This window comes from Hippopotamus amphibius, chromosome 13 (assembly GCF_030028045.1).
Source record: "Hippopotamus amphibius kiboko isolate mHipAmp2 chromosome 13, mHipAmp2.hap2, whole genome shotgun sequence".
NCBI classification, from domain to species: Eukaryota; Metazoa; Chordata; class Mammalia; order Artiodactyla; family Hippopotamidae; genus Hippopotamus; species Hippopotamus amphibius.
The window spans coordinates 2,658,105-2,680,974 of NC_080198.1; the positions used below are offsets into that span (position 1 = coordinate 2,658,105).

The following is a 22,870-nucleotide window of genomic DNA, read 5'->3' on the forward strand; positions in this document are numbered from 1 at the left end:
GGGTGGCCTCTCCGTCCTTGGCTGCCTGTGCGGTCGCTTCTTCTGACGAGTGTCCTCAGAGGAGGAAGTGTTTACACCCACGCCCTCCCTGTGCCAGGCTCGGCCATCTGCCCCTTCTTTATCCCGGGGACGCCGTCTTGCCCAGCCTACCGCTCTTTCCCGATAGGGTTCAGAGAGGTGATGTGATTCACGCAAAAGTGCACAGCTCATTGGGAGCTTGGCCAGGATTAGACCCCACGTTTCCTGTTTTCCACCATGCCTCCATTAGAAACATTTACAGTCTAGCCTGTCCCTTTCCTTTCCCTTGGGTCACGCCAGTGCTTCGGGCTGCCTAGGAGTTAGAGCAGGCGGCATTCAGGAGGCTTGAACTGCGTGGTCCAGTGCGTGCTTGTGTCGCTCTCATGACGGGAAACCCGCTGCTTCGTAGCCAGCCAGTCCCATCACTGGTGGCCCTTGCTGGGCTCTTCCTCAAGTGAGGCTGAGCCCCTTCCTCACGCGGGACTGAACCCCCCCACCTTTTTCATCCCCCTGTTTTGTGCACTGGGTTGTCTGCTGTCTCTGCACAGGGCAGCCCTGCAGCTTTTGGAGGCATGACCAGGGACGCTGAAGGCCACTCTCCTGCAGGCCGCACGCCCAGCCCTTCCTGAGATTGGGTCTCTGTTTCCTTCTCAGCCCTGTGGGAGGCTTGGAGTACTGACCTCCTCCCTCACTGGTCGGGGACACAGAGCGTAGAGCGCTGTGGGATCCAGTGGGGCACGGGCCTGAGTCGTCTTGGTTACGCTGAGAACACAACCCATGTCACTTGCGGGGGGGTGTGCTGGCCTTGCTGATGCCCTGGCGCCTGCAGGGCCCCCGCCCGCTGTGGACCTCGCAGGGGCTTCCCTTCCCTGAGCCGCAGCCTCTGGTGTGACACACGGCCTGCAGACCCTCCTGGTGGGGTCCCTGGGAGGATGGGGCGCTTGGTGGGGCTGAGACGCGCCTCTGTTGCAGGACGGCCCAGAAGCACTGCTGCGTGTCCTACTTGAAGGAGAAGAGCTGCATGGCCGGCGTCGTGGGGGCCAAGGAGGGCCAGACCTGCGGGGACGAGGACGACGACACCTGTGGCGTCTCCCTGTACAAGGCAAGCCTGCCCTGGGGCGTTTGTGGCCTGAGCCTGGAGGTCCTTGAGGGCCGAGGGGGCGGGCCCCCCTGTGGGGCTCCTCTGGAGCGGGGAGAGGACGCTCACGCCTGGGGCCACGGAGCTCTTCATCTGCATAGACAGCATCCCTAGTTACCATGCGAAGCAGCTCACTCGGGAAATATTGATTGAACACCCGTGTGTGCTGGCCCTGTTTTAGGCATTAAGAATGCAGAAATGAGTAACACAAAAATCCCTGCCCTCACGGGGCTTGCTTTTTCTTTTCTGGCTTTTTGTGACTGGCATTTCACTGAGGGTAATGTCCCCAGGGTCCACCCATGTTGTCGCGGGTGTAAGAACTCCCTTCCATTCAAGGCTGAGTAATACTCTGTTGTATGGAGGGACCACATTTTGTTTATCCATCATCCATCGATGGGCACTTGGGTTGCTTCTGCCTCTTGGCTACTCTGAATATTGCTGCTGTGAACGTGGGTGTAAGAAATAAGAAAGCCCCACTCTTGGGAACAGACAGTACGTCCACTTACATCACATTGGCTGGATCTTAGTCTGCGGCCGCCTAGCTGCAAGGAAGGCTGGGAGATGTCGTGTTTATTCAGGAGGGGTCATGTGTCCACTGCAAATCGGGAAGGAGGGAAAGTGGGCATTGGGGACCAGCAGCTGGCTGGCTGTGCACTACAGGACAAGGGCACACTTGGAACAGTTTCAGGAAGTATCATAAAAGGGCATTGTGTTTGGGGGAGAGAAGGGGACGGAGCTGAAGAAACCACAAGCCTGGATGACTGTCGAGGGACCTCTGGAGGAGGGCACCATCTCACAGAGGATTTTGACTTTGAATTTTGTCTCATTGGGGTCAGTTTTTCCTAAAAACAGCTGATATTCGGGAAAGGACCTTGGTGATGGGTGAGTTTAGAATTCCATTTGTGTTGATACGTTTGACCCTGGACCAGTCCTCTTTTCTGAGCCTCAGCTTCTCCGTTTATAAACTGGGGAGAACAGTCCATGTCTTTCAGGGCGGTTGTGAGGATCAGAGGTAATGCAGACTGCTTATTAGGTACGAGGTAGGTCTTCACTAAGTGAATGTGTTCACCATTGGGAGATGCGGCCTGGAGTATCAGTGAGCGACTGCTGTGTGACAAACCGTCCCAAACCTAGTGGCTTATGACCGGCTCAGCTCATGAGTCAGGGCAGTTTTGTTGACCTTGCCTGCCACCAGCTAATGGCCCTGCTGGCGCTGGATCCAGGATGGCCAAAGCTGGGACCGCGTTTCTCTGCTCCATGTGGTCTGAACCTCCAGCAGGCTGGCCTGGGCTTGTGCGGCAGTGGCTGGGCAGGGTTCCAACACAGGGAGCAGATGTGTGCGAGGCCTCTTTAGGCTCGGGTTCAGAACGGGCACATTGTCACTTCTGTCTCCTCCTGTCGGCCGAAGCACGGCCTGAGGCAGTCAAGAGGCTGGGAAATGCACCCTCTCTTTTAACAGGAGGAACTGCAGTATCGTCTTGCAGAGATCGTGGACACAGTGAAGAGTGAATGACTGGGGCTGTGATTGCAGTCAGTCTGCCACAGTAGTTTAAACAAATCAAAGACTATTTTTGGAGGCAGGCAGTCTGGGACAGTGGTGAAGCTGTGTAATATCTTCAGGCACCCAGGCTTCTGTGTTTCTGTTCGCTCATCTTTAGCTTGTCGTTTCCATCCTTAAGATCACTTCATGACCCAAGGTAGCTGCTAGAGCTCCAGCCATCACATCTGTTCCAAAAAGGAGGAAGGGGGAGAGCAAAAACACACGTACTTTCAAGTTGAGTCAACGCCAGTTAAAAGCTCTCCTGAAAACTTCACCCATTGACTCCTATCTCTAATTTCAAGGGACCCTGGGAAGTGCTGTCTTTTAGGTAGCCTGAATAGAATTGGAGTCTGCTGGTAAATACGGGGACAGTTAATGGGTGTGGCTGGGGGTTAATTTGTAGTTCTTTTCGTAAGAGGCTGTTTATGAATTATTGCGAAAAATTTGCACTAGCTAAGCCAGACACAGGAGATGGGGACAGGTGACACCTGTGCCCTTGGAGAGCACGTCCTGGCAGGAGAAACAAGACGAGGGTGAAATCCCTCCCATTTATCAGCCCCTCTCCTGAGCCTGGGGGCCCGGAGTGAGTCCCACAGCTCGAAGGCCACGGGGAAGGCAGGTGGGGAAGGCCCTGAGGGGCCGGGCGGGGCAGTGACCGCACGTGTCTCTCCAGCAATGCTGTGACTGCTGCGGCCTGGGGCTCCGCGTGCGGGCCGAGGGCCAGTCGTGTGACTCCAACCCCAATCTCGGCTACCCCTGCAACCACGTCATGCTCTCCTGCTGTGAGGGCGAGGACCCCCTCATCGTGCCCGAGGTCCGCCGCCCTCCGGAGCCCGCAGCCGTGCCGCAGAGAGGTGGGTGCTGTGCCCCATGCCGGGCACGTGGGCCAGGTGGGTGACGGGGGAGAGCTGCTGGGGCTTCCAGGCAAGGCCCGGTGCCCTCTGGCCTTCTGTGGGGACCTTGGTCACCTTCGCCTGTGGTTTGAGGCAGTAGTTGTGCTCTGGACAGAGTACTACTGTGGCCTCCAGTGATGGACTCCTGTTATTTTCGAGATGGTGAACTCATTCAGTTTTCTGCTTACCATCCGCTCTGCCCAGCTACCTACCACCCATCTCCTTCCACTCTGCACCCACCCGTCCTCCTATTTCTTTGTTTACCTACACGTCCATACTTCTTTCTCTCCATCTACCCATCCATTTCACCCATCCCCCTCCCATCCTCTGGTCCATCTCTCCACCACTCATTCCCCCATCCTCTCATCCGTCCATTCACACATCCACCCACTCACCCTTCTATCCATCTGCCCACTCATCTATCCATCCACCCACCCATCCATTCATTTACCCATCCATCCATTCACCCCTCCATCCATCTATCCATCCTTCATCCATCAACGCATCCATCCATCTGTCCATCCATCCGCCCACCTATCCATCCACTCACCCCTCCCTCCATCCATCCTTCATCCATTCATCCACCCACCCATCCCTCCATCCATCCTTCATCCATCCCTCCACCCACCCCTCCCTCCTTCATCATGCTCTCTCCGTGAGCACACAGAAGGTTCTGGTGAGGACCTGATCTGATTTCCTGAGGGCCTGTGGTCTCAGCCACGTGCTGGGGCCAGCCTGGCTCTCATCATGAGCATGGACCCCTGCCCCAGTTTCAGAGGCGGAGGTGGCGAGCCGGGAGGCCCTGTCGCTGGGCACAGAGACTGAGCTGCCCAACAGCCTGCCCGGCGATGACCAGGATGAGTGCCTGCTTCTCCCCGGGGAGCTATGCCAGCACCTGTGCATCAACACTGTGGGCTCCTACCACTGCGCCTGCTTCCCTGGCTTCTCGCTGCAGGACGATGGCCGTACCTGCCGCCCAGGTGAGGCCCCGGACACTTGGGCAGGAGCTGGGCAGGGGCTGATCTTGCCAGCAGCGTGTGGTATTCCTGGGATAGGGCCTGTGGGGGGTCTTCCCCTCCTGCCGCCCCACACATTGGAACCTGCAGGCACCAGGGGTCCCCAGCGATGGGTGTGTGAGGCCAGCCAAACGGGCTCCCTCCTGGAGCTCCATCTGCAGGGCAGCCCCAGTGCCCCGCCCTGGGTTCAAGTGCAGGGCCAGGACCTGGGCCGCAGAGGCCCCCACCTGCCCAAGCTACGTCCCCAGCACTGGGCCTGCGGTGGTCAGGCTTTAGCACCTGGTCCAGGAGGACTTCCTCTCTGCCAGCTTCTTGGGATAGATTTGTTTGAGTCTAGAAACGTTCCCCTCCACCCCTCCCTGCCCCGGTTAGCCGTGAGAGGGATCTTGCCTGAGGTGCGTTCCTCCTTGAGCCTGTTTCCTCTCCTGGGGGGTGGATGGGGGTGGGTGAAATGAGCTGCCCCCCACCCCCGAGGGCCCTGCCTGACGCCTGTCAGGGCCTGAGGCTCTAACCCTCCACGCCCCGTCTGCTCTGCCCGCGACAGACGGTGAGCCTCCAGAGCCGGAGGCCGCCAAGGAGCCAGCGCTGAGGCCCGAACCCTCCCAGGCGGCCTCCAACACCATTGCTCTGCCGGTGCCGCAGCCCAACACCTGCAAAGGTAACCTGGCTGCGGGCGGGCAGGCGGGGGTCCTCCGGGGCTGGGGGTGTGCAGGGTGGTCCCGCCAGTGGCTGCTTCTGCTCTGGGGGTCAGTTGGCCTTGCCGTCTGCGGGCGGGTGAGGAGCTGCGGGAGGTGAGGATGGGGGGGCCGTAGCCTGGGGCAGGCGTGTGTGACCCCACCATGGCCCATCGGCTGCTTTCGGTCTCAGTTTCTGTGAAATGGAGAGTGAGATCCTTGCCCTCCCGAGCGTTGTGGAGCCTGCGTTCTGCATTCAGTGACGCGTGGGACCTTCTCTGCGTACCACCGCTCCTCCCTCCCTGTCTTCTTTCTGTCTCCTCCTCACGGGCATCCTGTTATTTGAGGGAGGGGTGTGGGGTGGTGGGAGCTCCCAGACACCAGCCGTTGTGTGAGCGGATTGAAGGGGTGAGCTTGCAGAGAGGCTCAGGCGTGGGGCTCCCTAGCTCCCGGCCCCTCTGTCTGTAGGCCGGAGCCGGAGGTGGTCTCTGACGCCGGCGCGGTTTCCTTGCAGACAACGGGCCCTGCAAGCAGGTGTGCAGCATCGTCGGGGACACCGCCATGTGCTCCTGCTTCCCTGGCTACGCCATCATGGCAGACGGCGTGTCCTGTGAGGGTGAGTCCCCCCGCCGGCCACCGCGCACCTGAGTGGGCCCAGCGCCGGGGAGGTGGTCCAGGGCCAGACCTTGCTGTGCTATAGCGAGTAGGGAGCAGGTGTGGCTGCCGTGGCGACCAGCTACAAATTGAGTGGCCGAAGCGGCTGCCTCCTCCCACATCACAGGTGTGCGTGTAGCCCAGGTGGGCAACTGGACTGGCCGTGGCCTCGCCACTGGCCTGGAGTGTGCAACAGGGTCACCTGGGAGCCTGGCACCGTGGGATCCTGAGAATTCCATGTGGCCCCAGAGATCCTCGAGGGTCACCCCGCCTGAGTGGCCTGACTGGGTTTGTGACCGCCTCGCCCCGTTCCAGCCACGGGGGGGGCCGACAGAGGGCAGTGGGTGCCCAGTTGTCCTGTCCTGAGGCAGGACATCCCTCCCGCTGGCCTCCGTGAGGAGCAAGGCTGGGGAGGGGCCGCCCCAGCTAGAGTGCACGTTCTCAGTTGTGTTCTGAAACCAAGGGGGGGCTCTCTGCCTTCACGGAAGGGCCAAAGAGGGTCTAAAAGCACGTCCCTTTCTCACCTGCGGACCCGCCCCGTCTGGGTCTTGTCCCGGTGGGGCCTCTGCGGGCTGGGACCTCCCCCTGTGAAGTGGGGGGCATCAGATCCGACACCTGCGGGGGTGCTTCTCACAGTGCGTGACACCTTGAGCACCTCTTCGTGTCTGCAGGCAGAGAGCGTGCACATGGTCTCGGAAATGCTTGAATTCAGCTTCAAGTTCAGGACACATGACCCTGGTGGGGACCCAGGGGTGACAGGGTTAAGTCTGTCTGGGGAAAGACCCACATCCCTGCCAGAAGCAGAAACCCACCTCCAGGCGCTTGCCCGAGACTGCTGTGGTGTGCACGAGAACCATCCTTCTGCCCAGAGAGGGCAGACTTGCCTGGGCACACAGCATGGCAGTGACTGGCAGGCCTTTCTCTCCGATGGCGGGGCGGCTCTGGCTCTGCTCTCCCTCTCCACCTGTCCTTTAACTGAAGACGTGAGGACTGTCTCGGTCCCAGCTTGGGACTCCTTTGGGCCGTGGGCTGGTGTCCCTGTCCCTCCAGGCCTCCCTTTCTCTCTGCAGGGCCCCAGCGGTAAAGGCTGTGGGGTCCGGGCTGGAGGATGCAGGGGGCGTTCTGTGGGTGCAGCCGGCCCTGCAGGGGAGTCCTGCTGGGCTCTACCCTCTTTCAAATAATCAAACAAGTTACCAACAATGACAGCTCAATAATTTTTTTTAAATGTCCAAATTTCAGGTTTTTGTGAAACTTTGTAACATCTGCCCACAAGGAGCCCACAGCCTTGGTCTCCCTTTGGACAGAGCACAGGCCCCGCAGAGCCCACAGAGCCCCCTGGGCCCCTTCTCCTGTTTATGTCCCCAGCTTGGCCCCCTGGGCGCTTAGGTTTGCAACGCCCTCCGTAACGTGGCTCCCTTGGCTGCGCGTGGAGGTGGACTGTCTGCAGAGCACAGGTGGGAAACCGCCTCTGGTCCCACCCGCTCTGTGACCCCGGGCAGGCTGTCCACCCTCTCTGAGCTTCACCTTGCCACCTGTCCTTACTAGTGCCCCTGCTCTGACATCTTTCGACTGGACGAACTCAGATTTGGGCCCAAAGCCCAGAGGTACCACTGATGGGCTGGGAGGCCCTGTCTGGGTCTCAGTTTCCCCATCTGGCACCGGAGGCTCCGTGTCACTGGAGGCCACGCCCCTCTAACGGCCCTTCTGTTTTTCCTCCCGCGGCTGTCCCTAGACCAAGACGAGTGCCTTATGGGCGCTCACGATTGTAGCCGGCGACAGTTCTGTGTGAACACCCTGGGATCCTTCTACTGTGTCAACCACACAGTGCTCTGTGCCGAGGGCTTTATCCTCAACGCGCACAGGACGTGCGTGGGTAAGCCAGAGCCCCGCCCGCTGCACCGCCACGGCTCCTCGCCCTGCTCCACGCCAAGCCCGCCCCACTGCGGCCACATGCTAAAGGGCCTGCCCTTTGCATGTGAGCTCTCAGCACGGTCCCCCCACGCTCCATGTCATACCCTGTGTGCCCTGGTGTCCTGTCCTGCTTCACCGACGCCACCGGCAAGCTGTTTTCCCCAGGGACGTGCCTGCGTCAGAACTCTCCCTGAGGTGGGACCTGGCTGGTCACCGAAACGAGGCCACTGAGACGTGTGGGCAGCAGGATGGGCTGTGTGGGGCCTGGAGGCAGGGGGGCCTGGGTGTGAAGGAGGACCCCTACTGTCTCTGTGGTCTTGAACGTCCTCCCGCGCCTCCGTTTTATCATCTGTAAGAACAGGGCGCTGAGGGCACTGCTCCCCCTTTGGTGATTACGTGACCTGAGTGTGGTGTAGCCAGAGCCCGGGCACAGAGAGGATGTGACCTCAGCCGATGAGATTGTCCTTAGATGCGACCAGGGTCCCTTCAGAGGCAGGTACCCCCGCTGGGTGTTCATTTGCTGCGGCACCTCTCCTCTCTGAGCCTGTTTCCTCACCTCGAACCTCGGGGCTCGGAGGCCCGGCCAGGGCTGGTACCCAGGGCTCGGCCCGTGCGTGGATGGGCTGGTGCTCGGCAACGGGTCTGCCCTTCTGCCTCTCGGTGCCTGTGTGGGCCAGGAGTGGGGCTCCAGGCATGCTCTGTGGGCAGCAAGGACTTGCCGCTCTCCCATGTCTGGGGGTCTGATGTTATTGCGGAGGAAACATCGTGGACTCGAACAGGGATAGACCCAGGGGAGCAGGAGCTCGGGGCAGACTGGGAAATGCTCTGGCAGGGACACAGGCCAAGGGATAGGCCGTCCCGGCTGGCGGCGTCTGGACACACTTCCTGGAGGAGGTGGCGTGTGCACGGGTCTCCGAGGGTGGCGGGGGCTTGGGGGTCGGGCAGGGCACGCGCGGCGGAAGGAACAGCTGCAGCAGCGCGTGGAGGTGGGGACAGCGCAGCACGTGCCCAGACCCCCGTGTGTCGTCTTTGTGCTTGGGGACCGTGCCCCGCCTGACGCGTCCTCTCCCGCACCCTCTGCCTCTGGGCAGCCCGACTGGCTGCTGCAGACATGTTTGCCCCCGGCCTCCAGCCGTCGGCACAACATGCGCCCTCCGGAGTCTGCTTGTCCGCGGCTGGGCGGCTCCTCCCGTCCGGGTCTCGTCTGTGTGTGTCTGGGAGGGCGGTCCGCCGGGGCCTGGGAGCACCCTCCCGGGACGCGGGTGTGCAGGCTTCCCTGGCGGCCGGGTGAGAAGACCTTGTCCTAAAAGGGGTCGCCGGGCAGCTGGAAAACAGGTTCTGGGATGAAAGAGCAGAGGTGCACTCCATTCAGCAAAGTTTATGGTCATTCTTTCAGCCTTTCCCTCCTTGTCATCCCGCACAGACCCCGGTCTCCTCTTCGTCCTTGTGTTCCTCTCAACGTGTTCATCTCACCTGTGAGCACTCGTTCTTTCCATCACTTGCTCCTCCACAGACGTGTCTTCTGCGGTGCGTTTGTGAGCTCCAGGCATGTTCTCTTAACCCTGGCTGGTGAGATGGGAGACGGGTGCCCGGGGGAAGAGTGCGGCCTCTGCCTGGGTTCAAACCCTGGCTCTGCGACTTTCTAGTTGTAGGACCTGAGACCAGTCATTCAATCTCTCCAAACCACAGTTTCCTCACCTGTGAAAAGAGAGGAATCATGTCCACCTCAAAGGGTCATTGTGGTAGTTAAATGAGTCCATGTAAAGAACTTGCTAGTGTTTGATGTCATCATTATGATTTAGCAAATGTGTCATGCTGAGGCCGCCTGCATAGGTAGAGATCTCTCCGTCACTGGAGGTATGTAAGCTGAAGTGGGACAGTATTGGGCGGTGCTAAGTCCACAGGAACTTCTAACAGACGGTGACCTCTGTGGGAAATCCCCTGTACTTTGCTCTTGGCCTTTTGTGCCCTGTCCTCTGAGGACTGTCTTGGGCCCTGGGAAGAGTGTTCCAGGTGGGCCGGGCTGTGGGAGCCCCGGCTCTGGGGCCCACCCTGCAGCAGTGGGGAGAGGGCTGGGCGCTCCGGGTTCTATTCTTGCTGTTGCCACGTGCAGGCTGCGAGACTTTGGTCCAGTCACATGCCCTCTGTGAGACCTGGTTCCTTATCTGTGAGGCAGTGTCTCTGGGTGACGGAAGGGCCGTTCCTGTAAGCCGCCCAGTCCCTAGTGAGACGCACGGTCGGTGGTGTCTGCTGTCCTCTCTCGCCGTGATTCCTCCCGGGCTTGCGGCGGGGGGCGGCTCCTGGCCCGTGACGTTTCTGGGCTCCTGGGAATGTGTCTCCATCTGTCAGTCCAGCTTATAAATCACAGGTCTCTGGCCCAGCCAGCCCTTCCTTGGAAACCATGGGCCTGGACTCTCCCTTTTCCTTCTCCCCATACCCACCCAACCAGCCGTGGCCGGGCCTGTGCACAGTGGGTTCACCTGTGAGTTTGGGAGGGTCCTTTGCCCCATAGTGCTGTACCCTCCACACCACCTGGGCCCCGTCACCCTTGTAGGCGCAGCTCAGACATCGCTGTCCCTGAGAGCGACTCTGACAGTGGACGTCCCCAGGGCAGATGGTGCTCTGGCCCGAGCCCGAGACTGTGCAGCCTTCCTCCCCGAGTCTCCACCTGCCTGTCCTTTCCCTGCCTGCCGGCTGGCAGTTCCTTGGGGGCAGAGGCTGTGAGCAACACACCGCTAGGCCACCCAGGCTTAGCACAGAGTAGGTGCTCATGAAGATGTGTCCAGGGACACATCAGCAACAACTGCTGTGCCCCCCGCCGCCAGGTGGCGTGTGGAGGAGGCAGGCGGCGTCCTCCGTGCGTCCTCGGCACCAGCCTGCAGGGACGTCTGAGTTGGCTGCCTCTCCGGGTCTCCTCCAGCCTCCCCGATGCTACGTCTTTCCCTCCTTCGCTGGCTTCTCCCCTCCCTACCTGCTTATCCCAGGAGTCAGTCCTCGGCCCCCAGGGGACCTCAGCAGGGACCGCTCTCAAATTAGCGTCTCCACTCAGACCCCTTCTGTGAACTCCAAGGAGGTCTCTGGCTGCGTCTTAACCCTCAGACTCAGGGTGCCCACAAGGGCTCCCAGCCTTGCCAGAGGCAGGTCCCCTCACCTGTCCAGCTCTGCGGCCAGAAAGCTTTGGCAGGACCTCTTGGCTTCTCTTTTTCTCTCTCCTTCATCGCATCCATCATAGATCCTGTCGGTTTGACCTTCGCAGTGTTTTCAGAACCCGACTGCTCTCCTCGCCTCCATGAATGGCAGCCTGAGCCCCATCATCTCCTATTCTCACAGCCCCCCTACCCCTGGAGGATCTGCACTCAGCCAGGGGAGCCTGTTACAAATGAGTCAGCCCACGTATCCGCTCTGCTGGAGCCCTCAGTGGCTCCCACCTGCCCCGCGTGTCCTAGCGCTCGCCTCTCCCTGCAGTCTCACCTGCGGGCGGCTCTGAACCTGTCTGGCCGCCTGTCCCCTCTGCCTGGGGGATGTGCTCAGCTCGTGCTGGGACCTCTTCACATGCTTGCTCGTGCCCTCCGCCCTGAGGCGCCTTCGCGCCCCTCACCCCCCCGCCCCTCACATCCTGGTCTCCTTCACTCTGCTCTGTTTCTTCCACAGGGCTCAGGACCACCCTCCCTCTTCTGCTTGTCTGTCGGGCCCCCTCCTCTGAGTGTCCCCCCCCACGGCAGGCTTTCCATCCCATCCGTCTGGTTCACCATGTACCCCAGGGGCCAAGCACGGTGCCCTCGGCACGTGGCACGTGCTCCATAAACCTTTGTTGGATGGGTGGTCGCGCGGACCGGGCTGCTCTCTGGGAGGTGAGCGCCTTGAGGGTGCGCCCCGCAGCCTCTGACGGCCTCGCCCCTCCCCGCAGACGTCAACGAGTGCGTGACGGACCTGCACACGTGCAGCCGGGCCGACCACTGCGTGAACACGGTGGGCTCCTTCCACTGCTACAAGGCTCTCACCTGCGAGCCGGGCTACACGCTCGAGGATGGAGAGTGCACAGGTGAGGAGGACCGGCCGGAGGCCCCGCCCCCGCCGGGCCCCGCGGCCGCTTCCTGCTCTGCCCCCGGCCCACCTCCTGGCCCGCCCAGAGCCTTCTCCCTTCTGCCAAGCTCCCGGATGGGGGGGGGGTGTGCCTGTGGGAAGACCCCACGGATGATGGTGCTTGGGGCAGAGGCGGGCATCTGAGGCTGGCGGGGGGGCCGAGGTGAGCGTGTCTGGGTCACTTATTCCCCTCCCTATGCCTGAGTTCCCACAGAAGGGTCACTTCCGCCCTTTTCACCAGAAAATGCCAGCCTCCTCAAACGAGAGAGAGAGGACCGTTCCAACAGATGCTCCCCTGCTTCGTTTATAGGCCTGGCAGGGGTCTGGGTGGCGAGGGGGGTGGGCACACACAGGCAGACCGGGGTGGGGGGGGGGCGGGCTGGGGCTGGATGCTGCTTTAGCTGGGGGTCCGAGGAGGCCGGGCCCCTGCGGAGGGGGTGTGGGCGCCGAGACCTGCAGGACGAGAAGCCCCTGGGAAGGGTGTTCAGGCCGAGGGAGCAGCAAGGGCCGAGCCCTCACGGAGGGGAGGGGTCTTGGCACAGAGAGCAGGAGGGAGGTGTCGGTGGGAGCACGCTGCGGTGGAAGGAGGCTGCGGGGTCGGCGGGCCCAGGCGGGCAAGGAGCTGGGAGTCTGTTTCTCAGCGGGTGGGAAGCGGGTCCTTTTTAACTGAAAATGTCTCGAAGGATGTCCAGCAGGTGAGCCCCAGAGCAGTGCTCTGTTGTTGTGAGCCGGAAAATGCCGCCGGGAAATGGCTCTGAGGTCAGGCGTGAGCTCGGGGAGGTGCTGACCACGCCTGGTGCTGGGCCCTGAGCAGGGTGCGGAGCAGGGCTGCGGTGAGCTGGGAGGAGAGAAGCCCCGGCCCCTCCCTCGGTGCACACCTGTGCACACCTGTGCACGCTGGGCACACGCAGGTCCAGGGTGAGCCCCCCTAGAGGACCCTGCCACCTGGCGGCAGGGGCTGCCTCCCTGGACCAGGCTGCCTCCAGCACGCCTGCGCCTCTCGCTGCAGGGCTTCCTCCTCAGACCAGAGCGGCTGTGCTGGGGCTGTGTCCTCAGGCTCCCGGGGTTCTTGAAGGGGGTCCGGGAGCCCAGCACAGGGCTGCCTAGAGACTGGGCTGCTGTGGGAAAGTGGTGGAAACCTTGAAAACCGGAGGGGGCAGGTGGATGGATGGATGGACAACAGACGGATGCATGTGGTTGGTCCGGCTGTCGGGAGACAGAGGGCGTCTCGGCTGTGTCACTAGCCCCCTGTGTCACCTCTCCGCGCTGTGCCTCGGTTTCCTCATGTGTGGGAAGACCTGCTGTGCGGGCAGCACGGGGGACGCGCAGGGCTGGCACTCTGTGGACGGGGGCTGCGCGGCGGGGACGGGCCCCTGGGACCTGCTGGGGCCACACTGCAGGTGGGGACAGCGGTGCCATCCAGGTCTGGCAGTGCCATTCTTGGAAGCGCCGAGCCTGGCTGCCTGGGAGCGGTGCCCCAGCTGTGGAGCCGTGTCTGTGCCTCCGTTTCCCCTGTGAGGGAGGGGGCTCGTCATAGGCCCCGCCCCTAGGTTCACGTGAGCACTGAGTAAATGAGTCCGTCTCCGAGCGCTCGGGACAGCGCCTGGCAGCCCCGGAGCTCAGTTAGACGGGTGACGACGCTGTAACTGCTGGCGTGGGCCCCACAGCTCCCTGGGATGCAGAAGACCTCTGTAGCCGTCAGGGTCACGGTGGGGACGTGCGGGCGGGGGTCTGCCAGCCCGCCGGCCCCTGACACCCGGCCCGGTCTGTGTGGCAGATGTGGACGAGTGTGCGCTGGGCACACACGGCTGCCAGGCGGGCTTCACGTGCCAGAACACCAAGGGCTCCTTCTACTGCCAGGCGCGCCAGCGCTGCATGGAGGGCTTCCTGCAGGACCCCGAGGGCAACTGCGTGGGTGAGTGGAGCCTGGAGGGGCTGTGTCTGCCTGGCTCTGGGGGCTGGGGGGTTGTTAGGGGATCGGCTCTGAGGGCCTTAGAGACCGGGGAGGCCTGGCTTACTGCGCTTTCCGTCTCCCCGTCTCACTGTGCCCCCCGTGCGTGGGCGTGTCAGTGCCTGGGCCCCAGGAGCCACTTGCAGAACGGAAGCGCTTATTATCCTGAACTGTCTGATCGTGGCTCAGTGACTTCTCTTGTGGCCTCCGTTTACCCATCTGTGGGATTTGGACTGGATGAAGGTGTATCACCCTTTTTTAACCTACCCAGCAGCACTTGGGTTCCGGGCGGGAAAGCCCTGGGGTCCTGGGACGGCGGGACCGGACAGCCTGGTCTCCCAGCCCTGGCCTGGGCTGGTCTGGGGCCGCGGCCGCCCTCCGGTGTGGCCCGGGACGCTGATGCTGGAGCGCGGTGAGGGGCTGCGGCAGGCTCCCGGTGACCTGCGCCCCCTCCGCAGACATCAACGAGTGCACGTCTCTCTCCGAGCCGTGTCGGCCCGGCTTCAGCTGCATCAACACGGTGGGCTCCTACACGTGCCAGAGGAACCCGGTGATCTGCGGGCGCGGCTACCACGCCAGCCAGGACGGGACCAAGTGTGTGGGTGAGGCCTGCCTTCCTGGGTGCCTGGGGCATGGGAGGCTCCCGCGGGGGAGAGCCCGGGCCTCAGGGCGCCCTGCTCGCCTCCCCCTGCAGACGTGAACGAGTGTGAGGCGGGCGTGCACCGCTGTGGCGAAGGCCAGGTGTGCCACAACCTCCCCGGCTCCTACCGCTGTGACTGCAAGCCTGGCTTCCAGCGGGACGCCTTCGGCCGCACCTGCATCGGTAGGTGGGACCGGTGGCCGGGACCCCATCCGGCTGCCCTTGGAGGTGCCCACCTGCCCTAGGCCCTCGCCCAGGCAGCCCTGCTCCGACCACACGCCCGGCCCTCTGCCGTCCTGTCCAGCTGAGACTCTGCTCTCGGTCCCCACCGCCCTCTTTTCTTGCCCTTTGCTGTGTCTGCCTGTCCCTCTGTGTCTGCCTCTGGTCTCCCTCCAACACCCCCGCTACCTTCCTCCTCTGCTCCCTCTTCCCCGTCATCTCTTCTGGGGTCCTGGGTCCCTCTCCCCACGCAGCCTCCTCTCCTCCACCCCTGCCCTCCCTGAGGCCGTGTGCCCGCCGCCCCACAGATGTGAATGAGTGCTGGACCTCGCCCAGCCGCCTGTGCCAGCACACGTGCGAGAACACGCTCGGCTCCTACCGCTGCTCCTGCGCCTCCGGCTTCCTGCTGGCGGCCGACGGCAAGCACTGCGAAGGTACGGCGGACCCGGCCCCGCCCCGAGCCCGGCCAGCCCACACCCGGGCCTCCGCCGCAGGCTGTTTCCTGCCACTGCCGCCCCACTCCCGCGGGCCCCTCCCGAGCCATCTCAGATCCAGGGACCGGGTGTCTGTATCGTCTGTACCCCCGGGCGGGAGCTCCCTGCAGGCAGGGGTGGCAGCCCAGCCTCTGCCCCTTGGTAGGTTCTGGTCCGGGTCAGTGGCCTGGGGTCCAGGCAGGGAGCAGAGTGAGTGAGACAAGAGACAGGCACGTGGCCACGTGGACGGCCCAGCGGCCACACAGCACCCCGGGGACGTCAGCTGGCCGTGCTGTTCAGAGTGACCCGATCTTGGTTTTCCGCATCCCAGAAATCGAGATATTTACGTAAAGTCTGCTGGTTTTTACACGTTGCTGGTAGATTTAAACTTAAAAAACACACTGTGCGTTAAACGAAGCATGTGAACTGGACCTGAGGCCCGGGGCTGACCCGTGTGCGCTGCGCCCGGGGCTGTTGCAGGGACGTGTGAGGGGCCATCACACGTCCCGCCTGTGTACACGCTGTGATTGGACCAGGTCTGGTGGGACAGGTGTGGAGGGGTCCCAGGCGGCTCAGCGAAGCGGGGAGGGTCCAGGGAGCAAGGGGATGTGGGGTCCCCGGCCCCGCTTAGCGGGCACTGTCTTCCCCAGCACCTCCCGTGGAGGCGCTTCCATTACATCCCTCCTGGGGAGGTGGGTCTGCTGAGACCCCGGGAAGGCCACACACCTCTCTCTGGCTGCCTGGCCTGGCCAAAGAGTCGGCCTCCCGTGGGACAAGACCAGCCCAGGGACACAGGAGCGTCACCAGGCCTGGGTGCATCAGACGGCACTTGGATGGGCCCCCAGATCAGACCTTGTCACTCCTGTTCCCTCACGGGTGTCGCAGTCACCTGTGAGCCCCGACCCCCGCCCCCGGCATGCCGGGCACAGAGAGCTGCAGGTGCAGGTCACCCCCACCCTAGCTGTGGTCCGTTCATTCGCTTCTTGGCCCGTCTGCCTTCACCCCCCCACCGTCCCTACTTCAGGCCACTTCTCTCCCGCTCCATCTGTGGCTGTGCGGTGGAGACTCAGAGGTGAAATCCGCGTGGCCAGGGGCCCCGGCAGCTCGGAGCCTGGTAGAGGCGATAGCCGCTCGGTCCCTCGCTCACGCCTTCCATCATCTGGTGTGAACGCCGTGGATCCTGTGCGGTCCCAAGGATCCCGGGTCAGACGACAGCCTGTGAGGTCCTGTGTGACCCGCCCGCCCCGCACCCCCCGCTCCTTCTGTACTGACCTCACCGGCCTCTTCGCTGCTCTGCGCGTGTGCAGGGCACACCCTCACCTCAGGGCCTTGGCTCTGGCCGTGCCTTCTGCCTGGAGCGCCTTCCCAGATGCCCACACGGCTCTAGTTCTGCAGCCCTCCCAGACACACCCACCGCCCCTTCTCTGCCCTTCCCCGCAGCTCGTGCCGCCTTCTGATGCAGCAGTTTTCCGCTCACGTGTTACCCTCCCCCGCTTCCCCCCACACACGCGGACACCAGGTCCGCAGGTGGAGGTCTTTGTCCCTCTTGCTCACGGCCGTGTCCCCAGGCTCAGCACAGAGTCCAGCAGGTGCCCATCTCACCCATCCTTCACCCACGCCGCTCACCCTCCTCCCTAGCGGGCTGCCTCTTGCCCCTCCCCCACCCCATGCAGGGCCAGCCCTGGGGGTCAAGGGCAGGTCCTTGTTAGCACCTGGGTGACATCTCCCAGAGCCACCTCTGCCAAGTGCCGTGGACCCTCAGCAGGGCAGCATCTAGCTCCCCACCAGGGGATCTGAGCCCCACCTCTGGCCGCCTCCTCCAGGCAGCAGGCCGGGACTCACCAGCAAACGACACTGCTGCCCCTGCCTCACTGCATGTCCCAAGCAGGCTCCTGGCCTTTTTCTGGGCCCCCGGTTCCCCTTTGGCCTGAAGGGGAGGCTGGAACTGACAGTCTTTCAAGATAAGGCTGCAGGTGAGGCGGACCTCGGTCCTCATCCCTGGGCTGGGAGGACTCGGCCGTGACCTGTGGCCGGTCCGTCCGCAGATGTGAACGAGTGCGAGGCCCAGCGCTGCAGCCAGGAGTGCGCCAACATCTATGGTTCCTACCAGTGCTACTGCCGCCAGGGCTACCAGCTGGCCGAGGACGGGCACACCTGCACAGGTACCGTGTCTCTGCCCGGGCCCCCCTTCCCGAGAGGCTCCTAGAGAGTCCCCACCAGGCCGGGGACACGGGGCACACAGGGCTTAGCATCAGAGAGCTGCAGTCCCAGCCATGCGGTTTCCTGGCTGTGCCACCTTGGGCAGATGCTTCCCAGGTCTGACCTCAGGCTCCTCCCCTGCAAAGTGGAGGTCATGGTCCAGACCTCAGCGGGATGAAGGATGAAGTTAAGTACAGTTGGCCTGCTCAGGCCTCCCCTTCCCGACAGTCACGTATAACTTTACGGTCGGCCCTCTCACTGAACCAAGGGTGGATTGCACGGTATTTTGATACTTCCTGAGGAAAGTCCTCGTGCGAGTGGGCCTGCGTTGCTCGGGGGTCAGCTGGACCTTGTCCAGGCCCTGTCTGGTACCCTGTCGGCCCTTCGCTGGCAGTAGCTAGTGGAGCGGCCCCAGGAAGCAAGCCCTGGAATGCGCATCTTGTGCGCTGTGTGGCCTCGGACAGCTCTCTTCCTCTCGCAGTCCTGTTGTCCTCATCTGTAAAATGGGCCCCCAGGCTCCACGGTGGCAGGGACAGGATGACCGGGGGTTCACAAGGGGCTGAAACTCTCGCTGGCAGACATTGACGAGTGTGCTCAAGGCGCCGGCATCCTCTGCACCTTCCGCTGCATCAACGTGCCAGGGAGCTACCAGTGCGCGTGCCCAGAGCGCGGCTACACCATGACGGCCAACGGGAGGTCCTGCAAGGGTGAGTGAGGGGTCTGCCCCGGCGGGGCCTTGGGCAGCCTCTGAGCGGGCAGGAACGTGGGAGCTCTGATACCGAGGGTGTGAGCACACAATGGTCGATGCTGCTGGTGGCCACGTCGCCGAGGTCCACGCCCGGGATGGAGAAGGTGGCAGTCTTTGTGCCGCTTGACCCAGCTGAGAGTCCTCAAGGCTTGGACTCGGCTCTGGGCCCAGCCCTGTGAGCGGGACGGGGATCCTGAGGGGTGGTTCTAAAGGCAGGAGACCCACCCGGTGAGGAGCCTGTAGGAGAGGAGCCTCAGGGGTCCCAGCAGCTGGCCAGGGCGTCCTGGCTGCAGAGCCGTCTGCTTTTCAGTCGAAAAAATAATCAGTCTGGAGTCCATAAAAGGTGAGGATCTTACCTGCTGTAAACAGCTTTGCAAGAATGATGACTTTATGTGCCTGAAGTGTGATTTCAGTTTTGAGACTGAGGCCTTGTGTTGCTTGATGGTGGAACACAGAGTGGGCTTCTTGGACAGCTCAGATGCCACAGGGACTTTCACTCTTGAAGGCACTTCAGGCTGGAAACCTGTTCATGTTCAATGGCATCTCCTCCGACCCCTCCTCCCGGCCACACTAGCTCGGGGACCGGGGATGGCCTGTGCTGGCATCACAGAGGCTGCCAGGCCCCTGGCTGCTGTCCAGAGTGGACGAGACGGGGCACGTGAGGCTCGGGGGGCATGCGAGCTGTGTGCCCACAGGATGAGCTGCTCTGAGACCCAGGCGCCCGGGGTGAGCTGGGGTGGCTCCGACGAGGGTCTCCAGCCCCGGGCATCCCTCCCATCACCCTCCTCTGCTCCCCCCAGACCTGGATGAGTGTGCACTGGGTACCCACAACTGCTCTGAAGCCGAGACCTGCCATAACGTCCAGGGCGGCTTCCGCTGCCTGCGCTTCGAGTGTCCTCCAAACTACGTCCGAGTCTCCGACACGTGAGTGCCCCCGCCCCGGCCTCGCGCCCAGGGCCCCTGCACCGGTCCCGTGCTGCCCAGGGCACAGGCCAGGTGCCTGGTGGCACCTGCCTTCACCACCTCCTGCTCTTCACAGGCCCCACTGCCAGGTTTGTGGTCTGAGGACCATAAATGGTGCAAAAAAAAGCACCGTGCAAGAAGTTTGGAGTGTAGGGAATGAAAGGAAGAAGACTCACAAAAAGAGACTCCATCTCTCTCTCCCCACCCCCCAACACACACCCACACGCACGCACTCGTTACCTTTTGCTGCGTAACAAGGTTCTTCCAACACTTAGCATCTTAATGTGACAAGCAGTTGTCATCTCACACCGTTTTGGAGGGTCGCAAGCCAAAGAGCAGCTTCGCTGGCGGGTTCTGGCTCTGGCTCTCAGGGGGCTGCGTCATCTGAAGGCTTGACGGGGGCTGCAGGGTCCCGGTGCCCACCTGTGGCTCCAGGCGGGCAGCCTCAGCGCCTCACCACGTGGGCCTCTCCGTGGGCCCGGAGCTCCCCCAGCGTGGGCCATCAAGAAGTGACGGTCCTTGGTAACCTCATCCTCACAGTGACGTATCATCACTGCGGCCACCAGCCACACAGTCCAGCACTGCGGGGGTGCCCTGGGAGATAACACGTAAAGGGTGACTGCCAGGAGAGCGGGCACCAGGGCTGTCTCGCAGGCTGGTGACACCCTCCCTAGCGATGCCTCCTGGCGTTTTGCCGTATTTCCTGTCCTTTCCTTACTAAACATACATTTCTGTCAAGTCCTGCTGGAGTGCCCATCTCCTCTCCTCTGTGCGGTGCTGTCACGGGGATGTGTTCGGTTGTTCGCAGCTTGCTTTCTCTGCTTGGCCGCCCTCTTTTGCGTCTGTGTGTGCCGCCCGCCACAGGCGGCACTTCCTGGCAGGTACGCGCTCGTGACTTACATCCTGGCTGCCCTGCTGACCCTGCCATGCGCGCGCATACACACAGTGCCGGGGAGTGTCTATGCGCAGCTGTGTTGGGACGCTTAGGCGAGTGTGTCTGGGTGACCTCCCTTCTCTGAATCCCAGCTGCTCTGCCTGCAGCATGGGTGATGGTAGCGCCAGCCCCAGGGTGGGTGTGAGCACTGGATGCGTGAAAACACGTCGTGCGTTTACACAGTGCGTGGCGTGGCCCGGTGCTGCATCAGTGCCATGTGTTGGCGACGGCATACCCCAGCCCCGAGCGGCTGTGCGCTGTGGTCCCCCAGTCGGGGGACTCTGCTCAGAACACCCTCCGGAGAGGCTGAGCCCTGGTGCCCATTTTGGAAGCACTGAGCTTTGAGACAGGGATTTGGTGATGGAGGTGCCATTGCGCCAAGAAGAGACCAGATGGTTGCTGTGCTTAGAAATCGAGGCCTTGGGTCCCTTGGGGTTTGGTGCCGGTTCTGTCGTCACGGTCCTGTGGCGTGGCCGAGTTCCCAGGCTTCCCCTGGAGCAGGTGTGGCTCGGAGCTCCCTGAGGCTCCCAGAGGGAAAAGGGCAGGCCATCCCACGTCAGAAGATGAAAGGGCTCAGGAGGAGTCAGTTACGGAAGAAAAGGGGATCTGCAAAACGATTAGAACAGTGAAAACACCATGGCCAGGGAATCCACGCAGATAGGCAGCGTGGAAGGAGAGACGTGGAGGCAGGGAGCTAAGAATGAAAGGAGGCAGGACGGAGCAGCGGGAGGAGCGAGAGCTGCCAACAAAGGCCGCCGGGCACTGTGCTGAGCACCTGCCTGGACACTCGCCCTTCCCGCCAGTGAACGCGCGGGGCCATTAATGCATCCTACAGACAGGAAGCTGAGGTCAGGGGACCCTGCAGAGGCCGCGAGGCTGCCGAGGGCGGAGCTGGGGGTGGAGGCCTGCACCGGGCGGGGCCGGGTGGGTGTCGGGGTGGGGGCGAGCCCGCGCTGACGCCCCCGCCGTGCGCCCCGCAGGAAGTGCGAGCGCGCTCTGTGCCACGACTTCATGGAGTGCCAGAACGCGCCGGCGCGCATCACCTACTACCGGCTCAACTTCCAGACTGGGCTGCTGGTGCCGGCGCACATCTTCCGCATCAGCCCGGTGCCTGCCTTCGCCGGCGACACCATCGCGCTGACCATCACCAAGGGCAACGAGGAGGGCTACTTCGGCACGCGCCGCCTCAACGCCTACACGGGCGTCGTCTTCCTGCAGCGGTCTGTGCGCGAGCCTCGGGACTTCGCCCTGGACGTGGAGATGAAGCTCTGGCGGCAGGGCTCTGTCACCACCTTCCTGGCCAAGATGCACATCTTCTTCACCACCTTTGCCCTGTGAGGCGCCGCTGGCCACGAACGAGCGCATGGAGCCCGGGTCCCCCACGGGTCCCGCGCGCCGGCCGCGCGCCTCCCTCTGTGCTCCCCATTGGCCGCGTGGGGGGTGGGCGCTGTGGCCAGCTTCCTCTGACCCTGTACATTAACTTAATTTTGCTGACTCAATTCCTCGCGTTCCGGCCTCCCCTGTGTCCCGGGAGGGAGCTTTGGGGGCAGTTCCAGGCCAGTGCCAGTGCCCTGTGCACGGGGTCGGAGGACCAGAGGCTGGACGTGACCAAGACTGGAAACAGCGACCACGTTGGAGCTTTTGGACTCAACTGGGTGACCTGTGCCCAGCGATGATATTCTGTTTCATGTGCCACTGTGATTAGCTCTTCACTTTAAAAAAAAAAATCATTTTTAAGTGTTTTTGTTTAATTATAAAAGTAGTACCTGTATATTGCAAATATATATATATTCAAATAGTACAAGCGGGTTATAAAGTAAAAAGTGAGAAAAGAAAGCCTCCTGTCTTTTGTGAAGTGTTTGTGTGAGACAGTGGTGCCCGAGTGTCCTGGTGCCACAGCCTGGGCCCCACGCTGGGTTGTTGAAAGGATGGAGGTTGGAACATGCTCCCTTCTGCTCCCACTTCTCCTCCTCCTCCCGTGTTTCCCTCTTCCCTCCTCTCCTTCCCCAAATGCAGACCTCACCTGGGTTGTCACTTCGGACGTCGCTGGGAACTGGACGTCTCCATCTAGTGTTACCTGTTTCACCTCCTGACCTACTGTTCGCGCCTCATGAGGAGCGTGGTGGTGGGGCTGTTTAGCAGGGAAGTGAGCGAACGGGTAGCCACGTCCAGTTCTCTCTCGGGCCGGCTGTTTGCCGTTGGCGTTCCATCCTGCTGAGGCCGGTGTTCCCAGCCTGTTGGCCATCACCACTGTCACAGCCTCACCCTGGTGCTGGGCTCTGTGGACACATCGCGGGAGGTAGGAGTAACCTGCGAGATGAGACCGGAGTCCCAGCCAGTCCCTAGCAGTTCCTCCAGCGCGTCCTCTTTCGTGCGACTGCATGTTTCCCCGGACAGGACCGCGGGGGCTCGCAGTGTCTGTTCTACCTTGTCAGGCTCCAGAGGCAGGAAGGGGCTCAGCTTCACCCTTTCAGGCGTCTGGTACAATGGAGCTGAGAGATAACGTCCCTCTTTCTCCAAGCCTCCTGAGGTATTAATGTGGTCCTGGACCAGTGTAATAGGGCATTGCCCTCGTTGTGTAACCCATTCATCCTTTCCCCTCAGCTTTGATTCCCTTTCTTTCCATTTGTACCCTAATTCTTCCACCTTTGGAATAGATGTTAGGTTTGGCCATCGTACTGGTGTGGCGCAAAGGCAACAGTTCTGGTCCAGCAAGTGTCCACTCCGTGCCTATGGGGAGAGTGATAGATACAGAACCAGGGGACCTTCTCGACCAGCAGGTGACACAGCTGCGTTCACTGTCAACTCTGATCTTG

General features: G+C 62.1%; 1 protein-coding gene across 2 annotated transcripts in view; it reads left to right on the forward strand.

The window, feature by feature from the left end:
* The window catches only part of FBLN2 (fibulin 2), a 68,542-nt gene extending 46,652 nt beyond the window's left edge, over positions 1–21,890 (forward strand). Inside the window, exons 4-18 of one of the 2 annotated variants that reach the window (XM_057706341.1) lie at positions 991–1,120; positions 3,370–3,550; positions 4,360–4,569; positions 5,150–5,263; positions 5,794–5,895; positions 7,666–7,806; positions 11,752–11,886; positions 13,705–13,842; positions 14,337–14,480; positions 14,573–14,701; positions 15,046–15,171; positions 17,256–17,372; positions 17,988–18,116; positions 18,958–19,081; positions 21,035–21,890. In XM_057706341.1, the coding sequence (XP_057562324.1) occupies positions 991–1,120; positions 3,370–3,550; positions 4,360–4,569; positions 5,150–5,263; positions 5,794–5,895; positions 7,666–7,806; positions 11,752–11,886; positions 13,705–13,842; positions 14,337–14,480; positions 14,573–14,701; positions 15,046–15,171; positions 17,256–17,372; positions 17,988–18,116; positions 18,958–19,081; positions 21,035–21,392 (2,278 nt within the window). In that variant the 3' untranslated portion in view covers positions 21,393–21,890. The remainder of the gene's footprint in view (positions 1–990; positions 1,121–3,369; positions 3,551–4,359; positions 4,570–5,149; positions 5,264–5,793; positions 5,896–7,665; positions 7,807–11,751; positions 11,887–13,704; positions 13,843–14,336; positions 14,481–14,572; positions 14,702–15,045; positions 15,172–17,255; positions 17,373–17,987; positions 18,117–18,957; positions 19,082–21,034) is intronic. The other variant, XM_057706342.1, reaches the window with a different exon arrangement.
* The last annotated feature ends 980 nt before the right edge of the window (positions 21,891–22,870 follow it).